Raw genomic sequence first — 27,509 nt, 5'->3', positions numbered from 1 at the left:
AACCGCCAGAGTAGAGGACGCCGTGCCGCCAGGAAAATGCGCTCCAGGGCTGCAGGGGGAGACTGGCACTTCCGGGTTTAAGTGCTGGACGCAGCGAGTCAGCTGACCCAGCGCGTCATAGGGTCATGTGACCGGAGAAGCTGCGCATGCGCAAAGAGCAGAAAGGGGGGGACCGACGGATCTGATGCTGGAAGAGCTGGCGCCTGCGCAATAGATGACAGGGGCAAGGAGCTGCTAGTCTAGGAGTGTGTTAGGGGTGCTAAAGAGCAGCGCAGCGCACCTAGTAACGGCGGGGGCGACCCCCAAAGGCAGAATACTAAGAGAAGGTCACTCTGACATGATGGGGGATAAGCTTAAAACTCTACATGATAAAATGGCAAAAAGAGTGCATACTATACCCAGTGAGGTGCACGGTGCGGAAAGTGCATTTTAACGATTCTGTGAAGAGAAATGGATAAACAATGGTGAAACAATGATGAAGCAGTACAGTTAAAACCAATACTATACAACAATCAGGCTACACCAACATGCTAATGTCACCTCTGGTACTATGTACACATATATACACTGTTACAGAAAAGCTGAGACGTCGTAGTCCCTATTTAACCCTCTAGGTTCTAGAGTCTGTAAAGTATGAATCCAGTATGCTTCTCTCCTGAGAAGCATGCTGGTACGATTTTGGCCTCTCCTAGGTATGTCTACCTGTTCCAAAACCTGGAACCGGAGTTGAGAGATATTGTGGTTCCTTTCGGAAAAATGGTATGGAAGGGGAAGGTGCGTTTTACTACACCGAATCGTGGACTTGTGTTGGGTCTGATTGTGTAAGACCGAAAACGTTTAAATATTGAACTGGATGCACCGAATAAAAATCTATTTCTCAAATTTGCAAAAAACTCTTCTGAGTGCCAAGTATTTTCTACTTATATTAAGTACCAAATTGTCTCTGTCACTAAGGGGTTAAAGAAAAACTAACAGGTCTGAGCCAGAATTCTTGCTGGTTGGTAGGTGATCAAATACTTATGTCACGCAATAAAATGCAATTTAATTATTTAAAAAATATATAATGTGATTTTTTTCATTTTTATTTTTAGATTCTGTCTCTCATAGTTGAGATAAAAATGACAGATCTCTCCATTCTTTGTGGGTGGGAAAACTTGCAAAGTTGTTAGTGTATCAAACACTTATTTTCCCAACTGTATTTGTGCAGAGCTGATCCTTGAGCATTCTATCACAAGATTCCGTGATGACGTCACTGATGATGCTCGGCTATGATGACATCACTGGTGATGCTCGGCTATGATGACATCACTGGTGATGCTCGGCCATTATGACATCACAGACTACATTCCCTACTTCTAGAATCTACACGGAATCACCGGTGCCATTTTTGGTTCTATAGTGACTGAGAGCATTTGCAATTTTTCACTATGGCTGAATTTCGTCTGAAAGATTTTCAGGTACAAGCACTGTGGGAGATTCTTGTCATCAATCACCCTAACATTGAGCTTCTACCACCCGATGGCGTCCTCTGCTTCACTCACCGGCTGGTGGTGCAGCTAGTAAAGGACTGCCTGAAGAAACACCGACAAGATCAACTAACGTCAGAGTATCTGACTGATTTACTTCACAACATCAGGACATTAGTGCACCAGGTAAGTGGCGGACGCTCCGCACAAAACTTCTCCATAATCACAGATGATAATGGTGGGATAGAAGCTTCTCCTTTCCTCCAATATAAAACATGACGAGTCCCCAGATATGGAACCATTGTATCTGCAGACACATACAATGGCCGCCTCCATTGAGTCTTTTCTCATCTCAGATTTTTATGGTGCTTGAACCCTCTAGGTTCAAGCAACATATTGTAATCTGATTTCTTATACTTTATTATTATTCTACTTCTCTGTGTTTTCCGCAATTCATGTGGCCCGAACCGCTCGGCGCAGAGACCCCGTTCAGGCGGCGTTTCGAATCCCTCAGTGGGGACAGGTGTGCTATGTATTTTTGGAGTCAATTCAGTTTGTAGTTTTTTTTAAAAAAATCGCATTTTAAGCAAAAATTTTCCCATAGGAATTAATGGCGACCTTTCCATGACCCCCAACTGACATGGATTGAAGCCACAGCGCAGGTGCACTGACCTTACAAAGATGGCAGCTATGCAAATGTACGGTGTCCATTTTAGGACATGATCATTTAAGTCCAACATCAGAATAATGTGACTCTGACTCGTGACTCTGACTCGTGACTACCGAGGGGCCAAATGTGCAAAAGTGGCTACCAAATGGCCAATGTGTCTACCAAGTGGCTAAAGTGGCTACCAAGGTGCCGAATGTGCCAAAGTGGCTACCAAGTGGCCAAAGTGGCTACCGAGGTGCCGAATGTGCCAAAGTGGCTACCCAGTGGCAAAAATGACTACTGAGGAGCCGAATGTGCCAAAGTGGCTACCAAGTGGCCAAAATGTCTACCAAGTGGCCAAAGTGGCTACCAAGGTGCCGAATGTGCCAAAGTGGCTACCAAGTGGCCAAAGTGGCTACAGAGGTGCCGAATGTACCAAAGTGGCTACTAGTGGCGAAAGTGACTACCGAGTTGCCGAATGTGCCAAAGTGGCTACCAAGTGGCCAAAGTGGCTACCAAGGTGCCGAATATGCCAATGTGGCTACCAAGTGGTCAAAGCGGCTACAGAGGTGCCGAATGTGCCAAAGTGGCTACCAAGTGGCAAAAGTGGCTACCGAGGTGCCGAATGTGCTAAAGTGGCTACCAAGTGGCCAAAGTGGCTACCGAGGTGCCGAATGTGCTAAAGTGGCTACCAAGTGGCCAAAGTGGCTACCGAGGTGCCGAATGTGCTAAAGTGGCTACCGAGTGGCCAAAGTGGCTACCGAGGTGTAGAATTTGCTAAAGTGGCTACCGAGTGGCCAAAGTGGCTACCGAGGTGCCGAATGTGCTAAAGTGGCTACCGAATGGCCAAAGTGGCTACCGAGGTGCCGAATGTGCCAAAATGGCTACCAAGTGGCAAAGTGGCTACCAAGGTGCTGATTGTGCTAAAGTGGCTACCGAGTGGCCAAAGTGGCTAACAAGGTGCCGAATGTGCCAAAGTGGCTACCAAGTGGCTGAAGTGGCTACCGAGGTGCCGTGCCGAATGTGCCAAAGTGGCTACCAAGTGGACAAAGTGGCTACCGAGGGGCTGTGTGCACCAAAGTGGCTTCCTGCATGCCGAAATGGCTACCAAGGGGCCAAAGTGGCTAACAAGGGGCCATCACTCCCATTGGCTGCATATACAACCCATCCCAGGTTGTGCCATCGCTATATACAACATTCATATTCTAACTTTACTTTCTTACAGTCGACACCTGATACACGTCTGTAAAGCTGGCAGCGCTGTTCAACTACCATGTATTTTCTTCAGGAAATGTCCATCTAGTTCCTTTTTGTTTCTTTTCTTCTTTATAGGCTAAAAAAAGATCTCAAATTGAAGATTTGGCTTTTATTAAAGACCTAGCCGAAAAAGTCCTGTGTGTGCTGGAACGTCCGGCCCGCTCGTCGGAACGCCCGGTAAGGAGCCATCATCTTCTCTATCACACGTCCTTGTTTTCTGATCTTCTCCAGATCACCGGTCAGGTATCAGAAGATCTGGGGTTAGATCTTACAGGCCTCCCTGTCAGTCTCCGGCAGGCACAGGAGGTTTTATGTTCGCCTGTCTGTGCTGCTCCCTCCTCTGTGAGGACAGTCTGTATTCTGCTGAGGTAGTCACAGCTCAGTGGGGGAAGTCGGTATTTTCCCTTCTTCCTCGCTCTATCAGAGTCTTCCTGCTTGTAAACGCTGCAGCTGAGATAATAGACGTCATTACAGAAATGTTCTGCATATAAGTCCATTATACGGTATATTAATGTGGGCTTGTGGAGAGGAGCTGCAGTGTAAAGCAATTCTACCCAATAATGTAATGAATAAAGTGCAAGATGTATCCATGGTGTAAAGAACGTGAATAACATAGCTCTGGGATATAATATAAGGGTTCATAACATAAAATTTGACACCGAACGTGAGATTTTTCAATGTTAACTCATCTTAATCCACATAAGCAGGGCTGGTTTTAGGCAAAGTGGGGCCCTAGGCGAAAGTTTAAAATAGTGCCCCAAATGCTAACATATTGTACATCACACAGAAGCATTTGCGTTGTATTTTTATGCACTGAGTTCAGGCCGCTAGACGAGTGTGATCGACAATACTGAACTCGTTCAACGCTTGTTTCCCGGCCTCTTTACCCCAACTGAGAAAGAATGAAGGAAACAGAAGAATCACTATTAGGTCAATCTGTCCCCATACAGTATCATGTTATCAGCAGCACATCTGCAGTTTACACCGGCGATGTGCTGCTGAGAACAGTGATTTTTGTTCCGGCATAAACAATCCAATCACTCAATGAATATGCAGCATTTTGCTTGTTTAGTATAGCACACCTCATAGTCCTCCATATATTATAATGTGCACCTCAGTCCTCCATATAGTATAATGCACTCCCCAGTTCTCCATATAGTATAATGTGATGCGCCCTCCAGGGCTGTGGGGTACCCGGAATCGGACCGGACAGTTCTATGGGGGAGGTTACGGGGCCATGATCCGTTTCTGTGGCCCTGGCTGTGTCATAAAATGGAGGATAATTATGTGGTGTTTGGCCATGACGCCACCTGTGGTGTTCGCCAATGGGTGGCCAAACCTGTGGTTTAGGTCCACTGGGGCTGATGGTGACGCGCAAAGATGGTTCAGCTCCCCACGGGTAGAGCGGGGCCCCAGGGCAAATACATTTGATTGTTCAGATGGTGGTGAACATTGGGGTACAGAGAATAAGTGAAGGACACAGAGATGTGCAGTTTTCTTTACCTTTTACTTGAAAGTAGATGACGGATTGAGTCTGGCTTGCCTGGAGGCTTTCAGGGGATGCATCCTGCCAGGTGGGGTTGGGGACCTTCCTTCTGCGCTCTCTTTTAGAGTCCCTGCTACTTGTAGTTAAGCTGCAGCCCTCTCCTGCATGATGATTTCTAACCTGTATGGCAGACAGCGTGAGCCTATATCATGGGCACTGTCCTTTTCACTGTCAGCCCCGGGCTCTTGGTCTGCTGCCGTGCCTTCAGGTGTTCGGTGTGGCCAGGCAGCTTGCAGTCCCCTGCCCTCCAGATTCGGCTGTCAGGGCATACAGCACCCGCCCAGCCAAGGACTCTGGTGTCCCTTTTTATCAGCGCTCCGCTCTGGGGTCAGCTATATGTAGTTTTTATTCCCCTGAGCTCTTGTCTCTGCTCCTGTCCCTTCCATCTCCACAGACCAACTGCCAACTCTCCTCTCTCACTGTCCTGCCAGGAGTTCCAGCTGGCTCCCATTTCCATGACAGCTCCCCTGTTTACTCTCTCAGCTGACTTCTTACTGACTCACTAACCCCACCTGCTGGCCAGGATTTATAACAAAGCTTCCCCTTTCTGGCTGGAGCAGAAATTGACATGTATACCGTGTTACCTTGCATGGTGACCCCCCTGCCTCCTGGCATGACATCACCCCTTAGAGGGAGGCAATGTCACCGTGGCAACCGGACTCTGGGGTGCCACAAATGCACTCTCATAATCCTCCATATAGTATAGTACTCTCCCCATAGTCCTCCATAAAGTATAATATACTATATGGAGGACCATGGGGAATACACTCCCTATAGTCCTTCAGATAGTATAATACACTCCCTATAGTCCCTCCATATATTAAAATACACTCCTCACTCCTCCATATATTATACACTTCGCATAGTCCTCCATATATTATAACACACTACTCAGTCCTCCATATAGTATAATGCACTCCTCATAGCCCTCCATATATTAAAATACACTCAGTCCTCCATATAGTATAATACACTACTCAGTCCTCCATGTAGTATAATACACTCCTCGTAGTGCTCCATATAGTATAATGCATCGCCATAGTCATCCATGTAGTACAATTCACTTCCCATAGTATAATGCACCCCATAGTTCTTCATATAGTATAATGTATTCCCCATAGTCCTCGATACAGTATAATGCAGCCCACATATAGTATAATGCAGCCACCCCATAGAGCACAATGCAGCCACCTCACAGAGTATAATGCAGCCACCCCAGAGTATAATGCAGCCACCCCACAGAGTATAATGCAGCCACCCCACAGAGTATAATGCAGCTACCCCACAGAGTATAATGCAGCCACCCCACAGAGTATAATGCAGCCCCGCCATATAATAAAATGTAATCCCCCATAGAATATAATTCAGCCACCCCATAGAATATATGGTAGCCCCTTCATAAAGTATGATGCAGCCACTCAATAGAATATAATGCAGCTCCCTTATATAGTATAATGTAGCCCCTCCACAGAATACAATGTAGTCCTCCTCATAGAGTATAATGCAGCCCCCCATACAATATAATCTATCCCCCATAGAATATAACGCAACCCCCTCATATAGTATAATGTAGCCCCCTCATAGAGTATGATGCAATCACCCCTCATAGAATATAATAAATATAATACAGAATATAATGTAGCCACCCCATAGAACATAATACAGCCCACCTACCCACAGAATCTAATGTAGCGCCACCAAAGAGCATGATGCAATCCTCCCTCATAGAATATAATACAGCCCCCATAGAATATAATACAGCCCACCTCCCTATAGAATATAATGTAGCCCCCCATAGAATATAATACAGCCCCACCTCCCTATAGAATATAATATAGCCCCCATAGAATATAATACAGCCCACCTCCCTATAAAATATAATGTACCCCCCATGGTATATAACACAGCCTCACCATAGAATATAAAGTAGCGCCCCCATAGTACATAACACAGCCTCCCCCATAGAATATAATGTACCCCCCATAGTATATAACACAGCCTCCCCCATAAAAAATAATGTACCCCTCATAGTATATAACACATCCTCCTCCGCCATAGTATATAACAGCCTTCTCCCCCATAGTATATAACACAGCCTCCTCACCCCCCATAGAATATAACACAGCCTCCACTCCCCATAGTATATAAAACAGCCTCTTCCCCCATAGTATACAACACAGCCTCCTCCCTCATAGTATATAACACAGCCTCCTCACCCGCCAATAGTATATAACACAGCTTCCTCACCCCCATAGTATATAACACAGCCATCTCACCCCCATAGTATATAACACAGTCTCCTCCCCATAGTATATAAAACAGCCTCCTCCCCCATACTATTTAACACAGCCTCCTCACCTCCCATAGTATATAACACATCCTCCTTCCCCCATAGTATATAACACAGCCTCCTGCCCCCCATAGTATCTAATACAGCCTCCTCAATTTGCATAGTATATAACACAGCCTCCTGACCCCCCATAGTATATAACACAGCCTCCTCACCTCCCATAGTATATAACACAGCCTCCTCCCCCATAGTATATAACACAGCCTCTTCACCTCCCCATAGTATATAACACAGCCTCCCCCATAAAAAATAATGTACCCCTCATAGTATATAACACATCCTCCTCCACCATAGTATATAACAGCCTTCTCCCCCATAGCATATAACACAGCCTGCTCACCTCCCCATAGTATATAACAGCCTCTTCCCCCATAGTATATAACACAGCCTCCTCCCCCATAGTATATAACACAGCTTTTTCACCCCCCATAGTATATAACACAGACTCCCCCCATAGTATATAATACAGCCTCCTCCCCATAGTATATAACACAGCCTCCTCACCCCCATAGTATATAACACAGCCTCCTCCTCCCCCATAGTATATAACACAGCCTCCTCCTCCCCCCATAGTATATAACACAGCCTCCTCGCCCCATAGTATATAACATAGCCTCTTCACCCCCCATAGTATATAACACAGCCTCCCTCATAGAATATAATATACCCCCATAGTATATAACACATCCTCCTTCCCCATAGTATATAACACAGCCTCCTGCCCCCCACAGTATATAATACAGCCTCCTCAATTCGCTTAGTATATAACACAGCCTCCTCCTCCCCCCATAGTATATAACACAGCCTCCTCCTCCCCCCATAGTATATAACACAGCCTCTTCATCCCACAAATAGCGCCACAGTCCAGTAAGTACTCAGGGATATATAAAAAAAACACAGAATCCTCACCCCTCCTCGTTCCCCATGCTGCTCCAGACTTCGGTCTCAGAGGCTGCACTGCAGTCTGCCCGCCACACAGTGAGTGCACGGTGATATGACATCATCGCACACCCGCAGTGTCAGAGGGGAATGATGGGAGAGGGAGCGTCAGCTGATGCTCTCTCCTGCATCATTGCCTTGAACTCTACCGGCGTCTATGACGCCTGTAAAGTTCAATGCCGCAGCGCTGGCGGGGGAATCGGTGCTGGTGGCAGGCGGGCCCCCTGCCTCACATGCCCCATAGCGGCTGCCTGATGTGCCACTAGCTGGGGGCCCCTGGGGGAGTGGGGGCCCTAGGAAGCTGCCTGGTCTGCCTGCCGCTAACGCCGGCCCTGCACATAAGTGAGAGAAGTTTCTGAGAAAAGTTCTCATGATGGCGCGTGATTTGTAGAGTTACAATTGGTGCATCTGTAAATGTTGGTTTAGTCCTTCCTGATTTGTGTATTTGGTGATTTAGTGAAATCTTCCATATAATAATTATCTATATTATATCTACCAGGAAACAGCAAGAGGCGACCACAAATGTGGGAAGAATGTGACCCCGGAAACCCCGGGCCCTAATAGGAGTCAGCCGGAGCCGAGCCGCGATCTGATGACAGGTGAGCCGATCACTACAGGGAATATCCGGAGATTACACAGAGCAGGGAATAATGGCAGATTCACTCTCTGCTCCATGTATTAATCCCATGTACAGACGTCTTGTCATGTCTCCGCTTTATTGCGGGATTATGTATGTAGGATTGTTATCATCTAATATATTTTATTTCTTCATCCCTTTATCACTATTTTAGAACCATCAGCGCTGGCGAATCCCAACAATGGAATCTGTGAGAAAGCGGAGATAAAAGAATCAGCCGGTGTAAGTATCATAGAGATATAGGGGTGACTGTGTATCACCAGATCATGGGGTGTGAGTGACCCGTCCAGTGTTATCCCCCATATAACGTCTATGACACTATGGTGTTAGATAATAGCATTTATATTAAGTGGAATCTGTCACCAGGTTTATGCTATTTGAACTTAAAGCAGCATGATGTAGGGACAGAGGCCCTGATTCCAGCAATATATTACTTACTTTACTGAGCCTTGTATAATCACACAACACTGATTGGCAGCTTTCTGTGTACACTGTGCATAGGCAGAAAGCAGCTATTCAGTGGTGGTTTAGGGTTTACAGAGCAATAGGACTACATGGCACGAGCACATAGTCCTCTATTGATAATCTCCTACTGATAAAACACTGATTTTATTGAAACAACAGAACATAGCCTATTAAATAACAATGCTGGAATCAGGGTCTCTGCTCCTAAATCATGCTGGTCTCAGAATACATAGTTCTCCCCTGTGTGATCTCCCGTATTATCCAGCACTTTACAATAATACCGGTGTATAGAGGATCCCCCTTAGATTACATCCATGCGGAGCATCCGGCTTGTATCGTCCCCTACATCGGATCAGTGTAAATCAGCTGGGACATAATACAGGAGGAGAAGTTTTTATATCCTGAGATGTTTTCCTGCAGCTTTTATATCTTAGTATTATTTCTTATTCTTTTCTAGGACTTGATCAGATCATTGATCCCGGCAGGAGAGCCGCGTATGAGCGACTATGAGACATCTAAACTGATCGGCTGTGGAGCTTTTGGGTGAGATTTCTGTTCCCATAGTCCCCATTTCTCAGGGTTCCCTATGACAAAGCTTCTGCCTCTGTGCTCTGCATTCAGTGTTGTCATAGGCCGGCGTCACACTCGGCGTAAGACAATACGGTCCGTATTTTACGGCCGTAATACGGCCGTAATACGGAGAAATGTTCCCAAAATAGTGATCCGTAGGCAGGGTGTGTCAGCGTATTTTGCGCATGGCATCCTCCGTATGTAATCCGTATGGCATCCGTACTGCGATATTTTCTCGCAGGCTTGCAAAACCGACATCTAATGGATTTATGGGCTCAAATGTTCGGGAAAACATATATACAGTATATATATATATATATATATATATATATATATATATATATATGTCATTGAGACACATATATATATATATATAGTCTGTATTTATATTTACTACAGCGCGATATCTGTGAAAAGCCGGTAATTCAATTGCCGGCTTTTCATTTCTCCTTCCCAAACCCGACAGGATATGAGACATGGTTTACATACAGTAAACCATCTCATATCCCCATTTTTTTTGCATATTCCACACTACTAATGTTAGTAGTGTGTATGCAAAATTTGGGCGCTAACAAAAAATAGAGAACGATAGCGGAAGCTTATTTAGGTTATAAAATACATAACAAGTTTATTGAAATAGCAATACAAAAAATTAAAAACATACAAAACCGTGTTGAAGACGATAAAATACAAAAACACCAAAATGTGCCTGGCCCTCATGTAATTCTGATGTCCATGATAAGTATCAAATACTACCCAGGATGTATAGACTCACAAAAACACCGCCTAATTAAGAGGTCTCACAGCACACCATAGATAGTCTATAGAACAGTATGTATTGAGTGGATATGGCAAGGTAACCGATCTCCAACTGCTATACCTCAGCTCTGTGAGCACCAGAAGACATAACCAAAAGGAGCATATCTCACCTGGGTATGGAGGGACCCCGGCACGCACCCCGACGCGCGTTTCGACGATGTCGCACCCTGCTTTTCCCTTGAGAACTATGGACTATGTTTGGCTAAAATTTGGGCGCTGTAGCTGCTAAAATAAAGGGTTAAATGGCGGAAAAAATTGGCGTGGGCTCCCGCGCAATTTTCTCCGCCAGAGTGGTAAAGCCAGTGACTGACGGCAGATATTAATAGCCTAGAGAGGGTCCACGGTTATTGGCCCCCCCGTGGCTAAAAACATCTGCCCCCAGCCACCCCAGAAAAGGCACATCTGGAAGATGCGCCTATTCTGGCACTTGGCCACTCTCTTCCCATTCCCGTGTAGCGGTGGGATATGGGGTAATCAAAGGTTAATGCCACCTTGCTTAATGTCACCTTACAATAGGCTAGGCTATTAATATCTGCCGTCAGTCACTGGCTTTACCACTCTGGCGGAGAAAATTGCGCGGGAGCCCACGCCAATTTTTTCCGCCATTTAACCCTTTATTTGCGCAGCTACAGCGCTGAAATTTTGCACATACACACTACTAACATTAGTAGTGTGGAATATGCAAAAAAAAGGGGATATGAGATGGTTTACTGTATGTAAACCATGTCTCATATCCTGTCGGGTTTAGGCAGGAGAAATGAAAAGCCGGCAATTGAATTACCGACTTTTCACTAACACCGTTGCGTATTTCTCGCAAGTCACACTGCTGGTCCGTGTGGAATCCGTATTTTTCTCGCCCCCATAGACTTTCATTGGCGATTTTTTTGCGCAATACGCTAACAAACGCAGCATGCTGCGATTTTGTACGGCCGTAGAAAGCCGTATATACGGCTGATAGGACGAGACCCATTGAGAAGCATTGTGCCGTATGTTATGCGAGTTTTACGCACGTAGTTTCTGCGCTCTTACGTCCGTAAAACTCGCATGTGTGACGGCAGCCATAGGGAAACGATCTGAGTCCACATCACTGTCCACATCTCAATGTCACTATTCAGCTCCGTTATATAAGCTGAGCGAACTAATCTGTAACAAATCAGTCTGTAAGGAAAGGGATGATATAATACGTTACACTCACCGGTCCTAGACCTCACCTGTTCTTATGCTGCCGCCTCCACCACAGCTTCCTCCGATCTTCGGAGTCTTCGGGGCCCCATTATGGAGCTGATAATCGTGATTGGCTGCACATGGTCACGTGAGGGGTGACACGATACTGACGCCAATGACATCTGCACCCCCACCCTCCATCATGACCATGTGAGTCCAATCACTGGCCTCAGTAGCAGAAGGGAGAACAACCAAAGACCGGCACAGAGGACGGAGGACGGCAGTGATGGACGGGGAGGGCCGAGGACAAGTGGGTGTAATGTGATTAATTATATTAGAACTTCCTCCCTCCCCTCCATTTATTCTGCCTTGGGGTGTGGGGAGCATAATAAGCCTCTTCTTACAGCAAACGGAGCATTTTCAGTTTAGATCAATTTATATTTGGACTGAATTGTATCTACTGGTCGGTTATAGCGAATCTGCCCAAGATGAATTTCGGTAGATTCTCTCATCTATAATGTGACCTGGGTGAGGGTCCGGCAGACGGGGCATTGTGCAGACCTCCCATAGGTGATCTATGTACAGCTCTTTATGTATTTCTAGATGTGAGATGTGGATTTCTAGTGATGGTCTGACTGCTGGTATTAAACATTACAATAAAAGATCATATAATGACTTGTGCAGTACAGACCAAAAGTTTGGACACACCTTCTCATTTAAAGATTTTTCTGTATTTTCATGACTATGAAAATTGTACAATCACACTGAAATCATCAAAACTATGAATTAACACATGTGGAATTATATACTTAACAAAAAAGTGTGAAACAACTGAAAATATGTCTTATATTCTATGTTCTTCAAAGTAGCCACCTTTTGCTTTGATGACTGCTTTGCACACTCTTGGCATGCTCTTGATGATCTTCAAGAGGTAGTCACCGGGAATGGTTTTCACTTCACAGGTGTGCCCTGTCAGGTTTAATAAGTTGGATTTCTTGCCTTATAAATGGGGTTGGGACCATCATCAGTTGTGTTGTGCAGAAGTCTGGTGGATACACAGCTGATAGTCCTACTGAATAGACTGTTAGAATTTGTATTATGGCAAGAAAAAAGCAGCTAAGTAAAGAAAAACGAGTGGCCATCATTACTTTAAGAAATGAAGGTCGGTCAGTCTAAAAAATTGGGCAAACTTTGAAAATGTCCCCACGTGCAGTGGCAAAAACCGGAAAACCAAGAACACAAATAATGAAAGGGTATACTCAATATGTCAACCAAAAAACGAAAAAAAAACCTTTAAAAATACCTTTATTATATTCTCATTAAAATATAGTAATTAGGAGTCAAATAAAAAGAAAAAAAAAAACTACCAACACCGCAATACAAAGGTATGGGCGGGGTGAAGGGCTAGCCAAAATACAGCGGGAACTTATTTTGGGGAATGTATTCCTGACAAAGTCCCTATTTATACTCCTAGTAGGCTTTAAATCTTCCCGGCAGTGGAGGTTGGCACCCTATAGGTCGATTAGGGTCCGATTAGGGCCAGAAGGGACAGCCGACGTTGAGTGGGGGCACCATGTCGACCTATAGGGTGCCAACCTCCACTGCCAGGAAGGTTTAAAGCCTACTAGGAGTATAAATAGGGACTTTGTCAGGAATACATTCCCCAAAATAAGTTCCCGCTGTATTTTGGCTAGCCCTTCACCCCGCCCATACCTTTGTATTGCAGTGTTGGTAGTTTTTTTATTTGTTTCCTAATTACTATATTTTAATGAGAATATAATAAAGGTATTTTTAAAGGTTTTTTTTAGTTTTTTGGTTGACACAGTGGCAAAAACCGTCAAGAAACTGGCTCACATGAAGACCGCCCCAGGAAAGGAAGACCAAGAGTCACCTCTGCTTCTGAGGATAAGTTTATCCGAGTCACCAGCCTCAGAAATCACAGGTTAACAGCAGCTTAGATTAGAGACCAGGTCAATGCCACACAGAGTTCTAGCAGCAGACACATCTCTACAACAACTGTTAAGAGGAGACTTTGTGCAGCAGGCCTTCATGGTAAAATAGCTGCTAGGAAACCACTGCTAAGGACAGGCAACAAGCAGAAGAGACTTGTTTGGGCTAAAGAACACAAGGAATGGCCATTAGACCAGTGGATATCTGTGCTTTGGTCTGATGAGTCCAAATTTGAGATCTTTGGTTCCAACCACCGTGTCTTTGTGCGACGCAGAAAAGGTGAACGGATGGACTCTACATGCCTGGTTCCCACCATGAAGCATAGAGGAGGAGGTGTGATGGTGCGGGGGTGCTTTGCTGGTGACACTGTTGGGGATTTATTAAAAATTGAAGGCATACTGAACCAGCATGGCTACCACAGCATTTTGCAGCGGCATGCTATTCCATCCGGTTTGCGTTTAGTTGGACCATTATTTATTTTTCAACAGGACAATAACCCCAAACACACCTCCAGGCTGTGTAAGGGCTATTTGACCATGAAGGAGGTGAAGGAGGGTGATGGGTGCTACACCAAATTACCTGGCTTCCACAGTCACCAGACCTGAACCCAATCGAGATGGTTTGGGATGAGCTGGACCGCAGAGCGAAGGCAAAAGGACCAACAAGTGCTAAGCATCTCTGGGAACACCTTCAAGATTGTTGGAAGACCATTCCCGGTGACTACCTCTTGAAGCTCATCAAGAGAATGCCAAGAGTATGCAAAGCAGTCATCAAAGCAAAAGGTGGCTACTTTGAAGAACCTACCATATAAGACATAATTTCAGTTGTTTCACACTTTTTTGTTAAGTATATAATTCCACATGTGTTAATTCATAGTTTTCAGTGTGAATGTACAATTTTCATAGTCATGAAAATGCAGAAAAATCTTTAAATGAAAAGGTGTGTCCAAACTTTTGGTTTGTACTGTATATACAGACTGTTAATAAGGATTCATTATAAACCATGCATTCTCCTTCTCTCCAGGTCCGTCTACTTAATGCGCCATAAAGACTCTCAAGAGATCTTTGCTATGAAGAAGATGGCCAAGCGGAACCTGGATACTCCACAGAAAGTGGAAAGGGCCTTTATCGAGAGGGACATCCTAACATTCGCAGATTGTCCCTTTGTGGTCTCCATGCTCTGCTCCTTCCCAACTAAATCTCACCTGTGTATGGTCATGGAGTATGTAGGAGGTAGGACATGTACATTGTATTATATTCACCCCATGTCTGCTGACATCTTATCACCGCTCATATCATTAGGATTTACACCCCACAGAGCATTTATTATAGGTTATCTATTACCATGGTGCCAGGGAAGTCATTGATCTGTGATCTCCCTGTATGTCCGCACTGAGAACGTTAGTATCTCCAGCTGTAGACGATACCTGACATCACTTTATGTCATTAGTTAAGTAGATGACATTTCACCATGACTTCAGACTAATTCATTTGTGCAGAATACAGTACATTATATCTTCATATATTGTCTCCTGCCCCAATGTTTCTCATCATACGTCATGGTGATCTTCTGTATAATCCCCTCACCGGTCATATTTCCTTTCTTCTATAGGTGGAGACTGCGAGAGCCTTCTAAGCACAGATGGTCCTTTCTCTGTTCCGTTGGCCCGCTTGTACTTTGCAGAAGCGGTCCTTGGTGTGGAATACCTGCATAGTTACGGTGTGGTGCACAGAGACCTGAAGCCAGATAAGTAAGTGAATACCTGTAGTATTACAAAGGGGAAAAGTTATCCTTTATTATTATTATTATTATTATTATTATTTATTGTTATAGCGCCATTTATTCCATGGCGCTTTACAAGTGAGGAGGGGTACACATAATAAAAACAAGTACAATAATCTTGAACAATACAAGTCATAATAGGTACAGTAGGAGAGAGGACCCTGCCCGCGAAGGCTCACAATCTACAAGGGATGGGTGAGGATACAGTAGGTGAGGGTAGAGCTGTTCATGCAGCGGTTTGGTCGATCGGTGGTTACTGCAGGTTGTAGGCTTGTCGGAAGAGGTGGGTCTTCAGATTCTTTTTGAAGGTTTCGATGGTGGGCGAGAGTCTGATGTGTTGTGGTAGAGGGTTCCAGAGTAGGGGTGATACGCGAGAGAAATCTTGTATACGATTGTGGGAAGAGGAGATAAGAGGGGAGTAGATAAGGAGATCTTGTGAGGATCGGAGGTTGCGTGTAGGAAAGTACCGGGAGATGAGGTCACAGATGTAAGGAGGAGACAGGTTGTGGATGGCTTTGTACGTCATGGTTAGGGTTTTGTACTGGAGTCTCTGGGCAATGGGGAGCCAGTGAAGGGATTGACAGAGGGGAGAGGCCGGAGAATAGCGGGGGGACAGGTGGATTAGTCGGGCAGCAGAGTTTAGAATAGATTGGAGGGGTGCGAGAGTGTTTGAGGGGAGGCCACAGAGCAGGAGGTTGCAGTAGTCAAGGCGAGAGATGATGAGGGCATGGACTAGGGTTTTTGCAGATTCTTGGTTGAGGAATGAACGGATTCGTGCAATATTTTTGAGTTGAAGTCGGCAGGAAGTGGAAAGGGCTTGGATATGTGGTTTGAAGGAGAGATCAGCGTCAAGGATAACCCCGAGGCAGCGAGCTTGTGGGACTGGGGAGAGTGGGCAGCCATTTACTGTAATGGATAGGTTCGTTGGGGGGGTCACGTGAGATGGGGGAAAGATGATGAATTCTGTTTTGTCCATGTTAAGTTTGAGAAATCTAGCGGAGAAGAAGGATGAAATAGTGGACAGACATTGAGGGATTCTGGTTAGTAGGGAGGTGATATCTGGTCCAGAGATGTAGATCTGTGTGTCATCAGCATAGAGGTGATACTGAAAGCCATGAGATTCTATGAGCTGTCCCAGGCATTATCTCACTGTCTATGAAGCTAAAATCATCTTCTCTTTCACAGCCTCCTGATAACATCTGATGGACATATTAAAATTACCGACTTTGGACTTTCAAAAGTTGGTGTCATGACACCAAACACCAACATCTACAAGCACTCAGCAGAGGACATCTCCAGAGAGTTCCTGGACTTTGAGGTCAGCATTACCTACAGGAACTTAGCTTGTCCTGTACAAATCTCTTAACTCTATTCTCTCTTCCCTACGTTCTTCATTTTTAGAGAGCTTTTTCATTGCCATTTTAAAATCTTGTGTCATTCTGTTTTTATTGCAATAACTTGTCATAATAATTGTTTCATCGATTCTCATCTCTATCTTCTGTTGGCTTCCAGATGTGTGGCCCCCTGAAATACACAGCCCCTGAGGTCATCCAGAACAAAGGCTATGGAAGACCTGTTGACTGGTGGGCAATGGGCATCATATTATATGAATTTCTCACGGGACGTACACCATTTGATCGGGGTTCCATAATGGAGCTTTATGAAAACGTGGTCACTGGTAAGTAGAATAATCTGATCAATGCTTTGACTGGATATCTTGGTTTAGTTACTTCCTTTGCTTTATCTTACAGTCCAGTAAAGAGGTTTTATGTTCTGTATTTTTCTATATAACAGGAGATATAAAATGGGATCCTCATTACACTCCTCCACCCGATGTCCAGAACCTCATCACTCAGCTGCTGAGAAAAAATCCTGTGGATAGACTTGGGACAGGTAACGGATATAATATTAATATTCCCTTATTACACCGAAGACATATCCAGGGCCGGACTGGGACAAAAAAGCAGCCCTGCAACACAAACCCCACCAGCCTACAAACTATAACACTCCTCACCCCGATCAGTGAATTTTGCTTTACTTTGTCGTGCTCCTCACTCTCCTAAAATGAGACATTTGTAGAGCCACATGTGAATGGCGCAACAGTGCGTATGATTGACCACAGCTGCATTTACATGGTGCTCTACAGAGCTCCGAATTTCAGGATCGTGGAGGTCCCAGCAGTCGGATCTCCAGCAATTGGAAAGTTATCCCCTATCCAGAGGAAAGAGGATTACTTGGGATAATCCATTTAAACAGCTTTTCCAATATTTTATTTTTATTTGGCCATAGCAATATTGAAAATACCAAACCAATATTGACCCTCCCAAAGTCCAATGACGCCTCTTCGACAACAGGAGAGGAGAAGTGGTACTGTGTAGTGCATACAGGGCCGGTGCTAGGTTTTTGTGGGCGCCGGAAAAAAAAGTCTCAGTGGACCCCTTTAACATGTACCACTATTCCTAATGCACAGATACAGCAGAGAAATCTAGGAATAGTACAATGCCAAAGATTTCACTTCTTACATTACGTGAATTATAACTATTGTCCATTCTACAATAGGTCATAAATCAGACAGTATAGTCCTCCATACAGTATTATGGGCACCACATATCCCTCCATATACAATAATGAGCCCTATATATTGCTCCATGCAGAATAATGAGCCCCATATATTGCTCCATACAGAATAATGAGCCCTATATATTGCTCCATACAGTATTCTGGGTACCATATAGTGCTCCATACAGTATAATGAGCCCCATATATTGCTCCATACAGTATAATGAACCCAATATATTGCTCTATACAGTATAATTAGCCCCATATATTGCTCCATACAGTATTATGAGCACCACAAGTGCTCCATACAGAATATCATGCCCCATATATTGCTCCATACCGAATAATGAGCCCCATATATTGCTCCATACTGAGCCCCATATATTGCACTATACAGTATTATGGGCACCACATAGCGCTCCAAACAGAATAACATGCCCCATATATTGCTCCATACAGTATTCTGGGTACCATATAGTGCCACATACAGTATAATGAGCCCATATATTGCTCCATACAGAATAATGAGCCCCATATATATTGCTCCATACAATATTATGGGCACCACATAGTCCTCCATACAGTATTGTGGGCACCACATAGCGCTCCATACAGTATAATGAGCCCCATGTATTGCTTCATACTGATTAATGATCCAGAAATATTGCTCCATGCAGTATAATGAGCCCCATATAATGCTCCAAACAGTATAATGTGCCCCATATAATACTCCATACAGTTAAAATGAGCCCCAAAACTCTCCATACAGAATATGATGGGCCCCGTATATTGCTTCAAATTCCAAACAGTATGGGCCCCATATAATGCTCCATACAGTATATGATGGGCCCTAAATATTGCTCCAAACAGAATGGGCCCCATAGGATGCTCCATATATAATGGGCCCCATATGATGCTCCATATATAATGGGCCCCATATGATGCTCCATATATAATAGGCCCCATATGATGCTCCATATAATGCTCTGGGCGGTGAGTAGAGCAGGAAGCAAAAAAAGGGGGGATATACAGCACTAGGGGGAACAGGCATCGCCAGTGAGGCACATAGATCACAGGGGTGACACAGAAATCACAGGAGGGCACATAGCTGGAGGGCACAGAGATCACGGGGGGTACATAGCTGGGGGGCACATAGTTGGAAGGGACAGAGATCACAGGGGGCACAGAGATCACATGGAAGCACAAATATCACAGGGGGTACATAGCAGGGGTGCACATAGCTGTGGGGCACAGAGATCACAGGGGCATATAGATAGAGGGCACACAAATCACAGGGGGAACAGATAAAATGGGGGGCACATAGCTGAGGGGCACAGAGGTCACAGGGGGGCACATAACTGGAGCCACAAAGATCACAGGGGGGCACATAGCTGGGGCCACAGAGTTCACAGGGGGGAACATAGCTAGGGCCACAGAGATTACAGGGGGCATGTAGCTGAAAGGCACAGAAATCACAGGGGGAACAGAGATCATGGGGTACATAGCAGGGGGCACAGGGATCATAGTAGGACATATAGGTATGCAGCATAGATCATGGGGGGGCACATAGCTGGGGCCACAGAGATCACAGGGGGCTCATAGCTGGGGCCACAGAGATTACAGGGGGCATGTAGCTGGAGGGCACAGAAATCACAGGGAGAACAGAGATCATGGGGTACATAGCAGGGGGCACAGGGATCATAGTGGGACATATAACTATGTAGCACAGATCACAGGGGGCACATAGCTGGGGCCACAGAGATCACAGGGGGCACATAGCTGGAGCCACAGAGATCATAGGGGGATACATAGATCACAGGGGCACTTAGCTGAGGGGCACAGATCACCAGCAGATAGGCACAGAGCTGCCGGCACAGAGATCTCTCTGGCAGCAGCAGCTCCTCTTCTGAGATGGGAGCGACTAGAAAGGAGTTGATTTTTTGAGGTAATGATGTCACGGGAAGTTCAGGGCCTAGGGCTGTCTAGATCGGAGTAGTTAAAATGAGGATCACAAAAATTCAACTCCGATCTAGACGGCTCTAGGCCCTGCCCCTTTCAGTGACATCATTACCTCATAAAATCAACTCTGTTCTAGTCACAACCCTCCTAGAACTGCCGTGCCCGCAGATGTAAAGGGTCGGCAACTGGAAAAACAGGCCAGTGGCCAGATCAGCGGCCAGGCGACCGGATCAGCAGGCACCGCCGGCCCGCGGCCCATTATGAAGGGAAACATTGTGGCCCAGCGGGAAAATGCCGAGTTGGGCAGATTATTAATATGGGCCTTGACATATCGCTAATGTCCATGAGGATCAGCCCTTCTCTTTAGAGAATTTACCATTTATGATGACTCTTTGTTTCCTGTCATTTAGCCAATTCCTTACCCATCTGCATATAGTTTCCCCCAGTCAATGCTCATGGAGCTTCAGTATAAAGCTGTTATGTGGAACAGTATCAAATGCCTTTGCAAAGTCCAGATAAATCACATCAGCTGCATTATCAACTTCCAGATTTGCACTTACCTCCTCATAGAAACCCAACATGTTAGTTAGACACGACTTATTCTTCATGAATCCGTGCTGTTTGTCAGTTATTATATTATTATCTACAATATATTTCTGCAGGTCATCTCTTATAATGCCCACATAAATTTTGCATACTACTGATGTCAGTCTGACCTTTCTTAAATATCGGTACTACATCAGCCATCCCCCAATCCTGTGGCACCACCCACCCCAGTTACAAGAGAGGCTAAGAATATAAAATACAGCGGTCTGTCAATTACTGAGCTCAATTCCCTCAGGATCCGTGGATAAATGCCAGGGGATTTGTCAATGCTTCATTTGCTCAGACGCAGGCATACTTCCTCTTGTGTTATTTCCGGTGGTGACCTTTCATTTTTGCCTTGTTGAATGATCCCTGGAATACTTAGTTCATTGGTGAACACAGATGAAAAGTGCCTGTTTAATATCTCAGTGTTTTCTTTGTCCTCTATTATTATCTTGCTATTATAGTCTTTTAAGGGACCTATGCCATCTTTTTTTCCTTTTTGGCATTGATGAATTTATAACATTTTAGGGAATTTATTCTAATGTCACTGGCAATTTGTTTCTCTGTGGACAACTTTGCCAGCTTGATTTCTTTTTAATATTTCTTGCTTAGATCTTTATACTCCTGAAATGCTATTTCAGCATTCTCAGACTTCAAGATTTTGAATGTCCTATGTTTTAGTCTGATTAAACTTTGTAGTGTCTTATTTATCCACAATGGTTTCTTTTTATTCCTGGACATTTTATTACCAGAGGGTATAAGTTTTCTACAGGATTCTAGTATAATATCCTTAAACATGTCCCATTTATGGTCGGAATCCCCAGTTACCATGAGATGGTCCCAGCCTACTCGATTAAGCGCTTCCCTTAATTTGTTGGTATGGAGCTGTCTCTGACAATGTCCCCATCACTTTTGTTTTTCTTTATCCAGGAGGCGCATTTGAGATCAAGGATCATCCATTCCTTAGAGATTTAGACTTTGATAACCTTCTAAGTCAAAAACCGTTGTACCTTCCTCAGCTTGAATTAGATGTGGACACCAGTTTATTTATCAGTAAGTAGAAAAGACGTCATCTAGACTAAAGGTACCGTCACACTCAGCGACGCTGCAGCGATATAGACAACGAGCCGATCGCTGCAGCGTCGCTGTTTAGGTCGCTGGGGAGCTGTCACACAGACAGCTCTCTCCAGGGACCAACGATCAGGGGAACGACTTCGGCATCTTTGAAACTGTCTTCAACGATGCCGAAGTCCCCCTGCAGCACCCTGGTAACCAGGGTAAACATCAGGTTACTAAGCGCAGGGCCGCGCTTAGTAACCCAATATTTACCCTGGTTACCATTGTAAAAGTAAAAAAAAAACACTACATACTCACCTTCTGATGTCTGTCACGTCCCCCGCCGGCGGCTTCCCTGCACTGAATGTGTCAGCGCCGGCACCCGGCAGTAACAGTGGTGACGTCACCGATGTGCTCTGCTTTACGGCCGGCACTGACAGTCAGTGCAAGGAAGCTCTCGGCAGCAGCGCGTGCATTTAGCAGCGCTCCTGCCGAAAGCAGTTTAACCCTGTGGACGCCGGGGGACGTGACAGACATCAGAAGGTGAGTATGTAGTGTTTTTTTTTTTACTTTTACAATGGTAACCAGGATAAATATCGGGTTAATAAGCGCGGCCCTGCACTTAGTAACCCGATGTTTACCCTGGTTACCATTGTAAATCATTGCTGGCATCATTGCTTTTGCTGTCAAACACAATGATACACACCGATCTGACGACCAAATAAAGTCTGGACTTCTAGCTCCGACCAGCGATATCACAGCAGGATCCAGACCGCTGCTGCGTGTCAAACACAACGAGATCGCTATCCAGGACACTGCAACGTCACGGATCGCTGTCGTTCTCGTTGTAAAGTCGCTCAGTGTGAAGGTACCTTTAGTGTCTGCTTGTCTCTTCTTCCATATTATGTGATAATCGGTTCCCATTAATATTAATGATAAATGGGGACTGTGTTATACTGATAACCTCTAATAATTATCTATGTCTTACAGACCATTCTAATATGAAACAACATCTGGACTCAGAGGATGAGAAAGGCACAAGTGAGGACAATGAGTTGGTTGACTTCCAAAATTTTACATCATCATCTGAAAGGCTTTCTAAAGTAAGTATTTGATTTGTAAATCCCAAATATGTATAAAAATGACCCATAAAAGTAAACATAAAATGATTAAATGTTTTGTTTCTTCTGCATGTAGCGCTATACCACCACTAACGGGATGATGAACGATGAGGATTCCAAGTCACCTCCAGAGTGTACTCAAACATCCATCACTGACAGCTCAGAAATGTGAGTAGATTATGGGGTCATTACTGGGAGCTCCAGGCTGATATATGTGCACAACACCAAATATAGGACATAAATACCATACCATAATATCACATGAAGCATCCTCCGCCCCATGGTTACCGGTCATTGTGCTTTTGGTTTCAGAAACCGCAGGTGATAACAGCCCATGATTGTGCCAGTTATGCACTTTTAGTGATACCCACACTGTAGGAGAGATGTAGTATTACATGCCAGACAGTCTTGGTGGTTGTTTTCCACTTCGCTCTATACATGTTAGTTTTGAGCAGAAGACCTTCCCCAGTATGGGAGTCATATGTCCTATTGGGCATTATTGTCAGTGTTCTTATAGTGAGACAACCCCTTTTATACGGTTTCCTTGTGATTTACTTGTTTTTCTTCTTCCAAACAGGCAGAAAGAATCTGTGTCCGTATCTGATAGAGACGACACTATTACCACCTTGTCATCCTCGTCCCCACTATCAGGTATGTCCATGTCTGCAGCACCAACAATGGGAATGTTGATTTCAAGGCTCAAATATTTCCACATGATTTTTCTGTAATAGGTCTTCAATGTTATTCATGTTTCATGGATCCCCCAATTATGTTGTTCATGGGCCCATACTGAATCTCTATTTCCCTAATTTTGTACAATTGTGTTCATGGATTCTGTGAGATATGTTGCAGCATCCAATAACCTACATCATCATAAGGAGACATCGTCTCCTATAATAGAATATCACTCATCAGTGATGCACCACATGGCGGCACACAGGGCGCTTACTGCTCTATATCAGATGGGATTATGTACATTATAAAGGACTCATTCTTTCCTATTATGATATAATATCAGATATTCAGGACTATAGGAGACAGGACTAGCACAATCCTACTATACAGGCCCTTCTCAAAAAATTAGCATATAGTGTTAAATTTCATTATTTACCATAATGTAATGATTACAATTAAACTTTCATATATTATAGATTCATTATCCACCAACTGAAATTTGTCAGGTCTTTTATTGTTTTAATACTGATGATTTTGGCATACAACTCCTGATAACCCAAAAAACCTGTCTCAATAAATTAGCATATCAAGAAAAGGTTCTCTAAACGACCTATTACCCTAATCTTCTGAATCAACTAATTAACTCTAAACACATGCAAAAGATACCTGAGGCTTTTAAAAACTCCCTGCCTGGTTCATTACTCAAAACCCCCATCATGGGTAAGACTAGCGACCTGACAGATGTCAAGAAGGCCATCATTGGCCATCATTGACACCCTCAAGCAAGAGGGTAAGACCCAGAAAGACATTTCTCAACAAATAGGCTGTTCCCAGAGTGCTGTATCAAGGCACCTCAATGGTAAGTCTGTTGGAAGGAAACAATGTGGCAGAAAACGCTGTACAACGAGAAGAGGTGACCAGACCCTGAGGAAGATTGTGGAGAAGGACCGATTCCAGACCTTGGGGAACCTGAGGAAGCAGTGGACTGAGTCTGGTGTGGAAACATCCAGAGCCACCGTGCACAGGCGTGTGCAGGAAATGGGCTACAGGTGCCGCATTCCCCAGGTAAAGCCACTTTTGAACCATAAACAGCGGCAGAAGCGCCTGACCTGGGCTACAGAGAAGCAGCACTGGACTGTTGCTAAGTGGTCCCAAGTACTTTTTTCTGATGAAAGCAAATTTTGCATGTCATTCGGAAATCAAGGTGCCAGAGTCTGGAGGAAGACTGGGGAGAAGGAAATGCCAAAATGCCTGAAGTCCAGTGTCAAGTACCCACAGTCAGTGATGGTGTGGGGTGCCATGTCAGCTGCTGGTGTTGGTCCACTGTGTTTCATCAAGGGCAGGGTCAATGCAGCTAGCTATCAGGAGATTTTGGAGCACTTCATGCTTCCATCGGCTGAAATGCTTTATGGAGATGAAGATTTCATTTTTCAGCACGACCTGGCACCTGCTCACAGTGCCAAAACCACTGGTAAATGGTTTACTGACCATGGTATTACTGTGCTCAATTGGCCTGCCAACTCTCCTGACCTGAACCCCATAGAGAATCTGTGGGATATTGTGAAGAGAAAGTTGAGAGACGCAAGACCCAACACTCTGGATGAACTTAAGGCCGCTATTGAAGCATCCTGGGCCTCCATAACATCTCAGCAGTGTCACAGGCTGATTGCCTCCATGCCACGCCGCATTGAAGCAGTCATTTCTGCCAAAGGATTCCCGACCAAGTATTGAGTGCATAACTGAACATTATTATTTGATGGTTTTTTTGTTTGTTATTAAAAAACACTTTTATTTGATTGGACGGGTGAAATATGCTAATTTATTGAGACAGGTTTTTTGGGTTATCAGGAGTTGTATGCCAAAATCATCAGTATTAAAACAATAAAAGACCTGACAAATTTCAGTTGGTGGATAATGAATCTATAATATATGAAAGTTTAATTGTAATCATTACATTATGGTAAATAATGAAATTTAACACTATATGCTAATTTTTTGAGAAGGACCTGTATACAGGAGACAAAGCAGATCCCATTAAGATATGTCGTTACTGAGGGTTTTTTTTTTTTTGCTTCCTAATCAGAATTTCCAGCTCAGACGGAAAGAATATCTGCAATAAATCTGATTAAAGAAGAAGAGAAATCAGAAACTGGAGAAAAAGGAAAAAAGAGACGAGGTAAGTGTGAGAATCAGCTCCATGTTGTGAGATGTCAGTGAGAATCATTCATGTGGAGCAGACGTCATCTGTCGGTGATGGGATTATCACATGTATGATGGCTGACAATGATCCCTGACCTCTGTGTAATAATATTCCTCTGCCGTCCGGCTACAGTGACCGCACAGTAGTATCATGTCATATGGAGGCCCGTCACTTACATTATATTTCTCTTCTCATAGGTTCCATCGTCCGCCGGATCTTATCATCCTGTCGGCGCGGATTATCCAGGGCTGCTCGAGTATTTTCTTGTTGTTATTGTTACCCTAGAACCACCTGAAGGACGAGAAACCTAAGCATCCAGCGCCCTGAAGTCCAGCAGATCCATCATCACTGCTGGACCTGTACAGAAGGAGCTTCACCAGCTACTTGTGGCCTTCTGACTCTTACATCTAGACCCAGACATGTATCGGTAACGCCTCTGTCACCAGGCTCCACAGTAATCCTACTGCTCGCCTGACTGGGCTTTTACTGATCGCCTGGTATCTGACCGCGGCTGACTCCCTGACGATGATTGTGTCTATTGATTCTGTTCCTAGTTTTAACCCTCCCTTATCCTTCTATCCTATTATGAATTATAATAAAAACATAAATAAAAAACTTTTAGGTTTATTCAAATTTTTTATCAATCTATGCACATTGTTATCTGATAAAATTCAGTCCATATACAGATACTGACCGGTGGCCGGTTCATGCAGCCTTATATGTATATCCTTATTTATTGGAAAGGTGGCCGACCTTCTACTACAAACACTTATTACTAGTGTTGAGCGATACCGTCCGATACTTGAAAGTATCGGTATCGGAAAGTATCGGCCGATACCGGCAAAGTATCGGATCCAATCCGATACCGATACCCGATACCAATACAAGTCAATGGGACTCAAGTATCGGACGGTATTCCTGATGGTTCCCAGGGTCTGAAGGAGAGGAAACTCTCCTTCAGGCCCTGGGATCCATATAAATGTGTAAAAGAAAGAATTAAAATAAAAAATATCGCTATACTCACCTGTCCGACGCAGCCTGGACCTCAGCGAGGGAACCGGCAGCGTTGTTTGTTTAAAATTCGCGCTTTTACTTGGTTACGTGAAGTCCCGGCTTGTGATTGGTCAGGGCGGCCATGTTGCCGGGACGCGGACCAATCACAGCAAGCCGTGACGAAATTACGTCACGGCTTGCTGTGATTGGTCCGCGTCCCGGCAACATGGCCGCCATTAACCAATCACAAGCCGGGACGTCACGGGAGGCTGGACACGCGCCCATTTTAAAAAGCGCGCGTGTCCAGCCTCCAGTGACGTCCCGGCTTATGATTGGTCACGGCGCCATGTTGCCGGGACGCGGACCAATCACAGCAAGCCGTGACGAAATTACGTCACGGTTTGCTGTGATTGGTCCGCGTCCCGGCAACATGGCCGCCATTAACCAATCACAAGCCGTGACGTCACGGGAGGCTGGACACGCGCGCTTTTTAAAATGGGCGCGTGTCCAGCCTCCCGTGACGTCCCGGCTTGTGATTGGTTGCGCCGCGATCAACCAATCACAAGCCGGGAGGCTGGACACGCGCCCATTTTAAAATTTTAAAATGGGCGCGTGTCCAGCCTCCCGTGACGTCACGGCTTGTGATTGGTTGCGTCTCCCATGTGACTGCGACGCAACCAATCACAAAGCCGGGACGTAATTTTAAAATCCTTAAGGACCTGAAATTACGTCACGGCTTGCTGTGATTGGTTGCGTCTCCCATG

The 27,509-nt window shown here is 44.8% G+C and overlaps 1 protein-coding gene across 1 annotated transcript; it reads left to right on the top strand.

Moving 5' to 3' along the window:
* Positions 1-1,407: 1,407 nt before the first annotated feature.
* On the top strand, positions 1,408-26,360 carry LOC143788402 (microtubule-associated serine/threonine-protein kinase 4-like). Its single transcript, XM_077278102.1, has 16 exons — positions 1,408-1,652; positions 3,448-3,549; positions 8,707-8,806; positions 8,999-9,066; positions 9,767-9,852; positions 14,836-15,044; positions 15,424-15,562; positions 16,780-16,912; positions 17,107-17,272; positions 17,389-17,487; positions 21,631-21,753; positions 22,747-22,859; positions 22,954-23,045; positions 23,455-23,528; positions 25,636-25,728; positions 25,950-26,360. Exons 1-16 carry the CDS (start codon positions 1,428-1,430, stop codon positions 26,045-26,047), a joined length of 1,920 nt encoding a protein of 639 aa, XP_077134217.1. The 5' UTR covers positions 1,408-1,427; the 3' UTR covers positions 26,048-26,360.
* The last annotated feature ends 1,149 nt before the right edge of the window (positions 26,361-27,509 follow it).

The sequence above is a fragment of the Ranitomeya variabilis genome, chromosome 1, assembly GCF_051348905.1.
Source record: "Ranitomeya variabilis isolate aRanVar5 chromosome 1, aRanVar5.hap1, whole genome shotgun sequence".
NCBI classification, from domain to species: Eukaryota; Metazoa; Chordata; class Amphibia; order Anura; family Dendrobatidae; genus Ranitomeya; species Ranitomeya variabilis.
The sequence above is the reverse complement of the archived record's forward strand: the minus strand, read 5'-3'. Positions and strand labels throughout refer to the sequence as shown.